The sequence below is a fragment of the Theobroma umbraticum genome, unplaced genomic scaffold (genome assembly GCF_002168275.2).
Source record: "Theobroma umbraticum cultivar Fairchild unplaced genomic scaffold, ASM216827v3 scaffold_50.0, whole genome shotgun sequence".
Classification (NCBI taxonomy): domain Eukaryota; kingdom Viridiplantae; phylum Streptophyta; class Magnoliopsida; order Malvales; family Malvaceae; genus Theobroma; species Theobroma umbraticum.
This window is the reverse complement of record NW_018397261.1, coordinates 7017454-7017933: the sequence shown is the minus strand read 5'-3', so window position 1 is coordinate 7017933 and position 480 is coordinate 7017454. Positions and strand designations below refer to the sequence as shown.

The window sequence follows — 480 nt, the reverse complement described above, 5'->3', positions numbered from 1 at the left end:
GGCGAGAACCAAGTTGAAATTGGATACTTTGAAAAATCTGCAAACGCTTGTGAATTTCAGCACCAAGAATTGTTATCTTGAGAACATTCACTGCATGAAATATCTTAGAGAACTGGGGATAAGGACTCCCTTCATTGTTGAAAACTTTAGGGAGGACTTGAATTTGAACACGCCGGTTATCACAAGTAAACGTCTTCGATCTTTGTCCATTCGGGGTTCTAAATTTACTGAGCCAAGGCATGTGACATACCTGCTCTCTAGCTGCCTTAATATCCATGAGTTGCGTTTATCTGTTGAGATAAGGAAGTTACCTCAGCACATCCCTTCAAATATTGCTCACATTTGCTTGTGTTGGACTAGACTCGATGAAGATCCATTGCCAACACTACAGAAGCTACCTAATCTAAGGATTCTCGAATTAGAAGCATATGCGTTCGTCGGAGAGGTGATGATTTGTTCCGCACAAGGTTTTCCTCTGCT

At 41.5% G+C, this 480-nt stretch overlaps 1 protein-coding gene across 1 annotated transcript in view; it reads left to right on the top strand.

The window, feature by feature from the left end:
* Positions 1-480, top strand: part of LOC110418073 (putative disease resistance protein RXW24L) — an 8370-nt gene that overhangs the window by 5470 nt on the left and 2420 nt on the right. The window contains exon 4 of the mRNA XM_089783797.1: positions 1-477. This exon is cut by the window's left edge and continues 57 nt beyond it. Within this exon, the coding sequence (XP_089639923.1) occupies positions 1-477 (477 nt within the window). The remainder of the gene's footprint in view (positions 478-480) is intronic.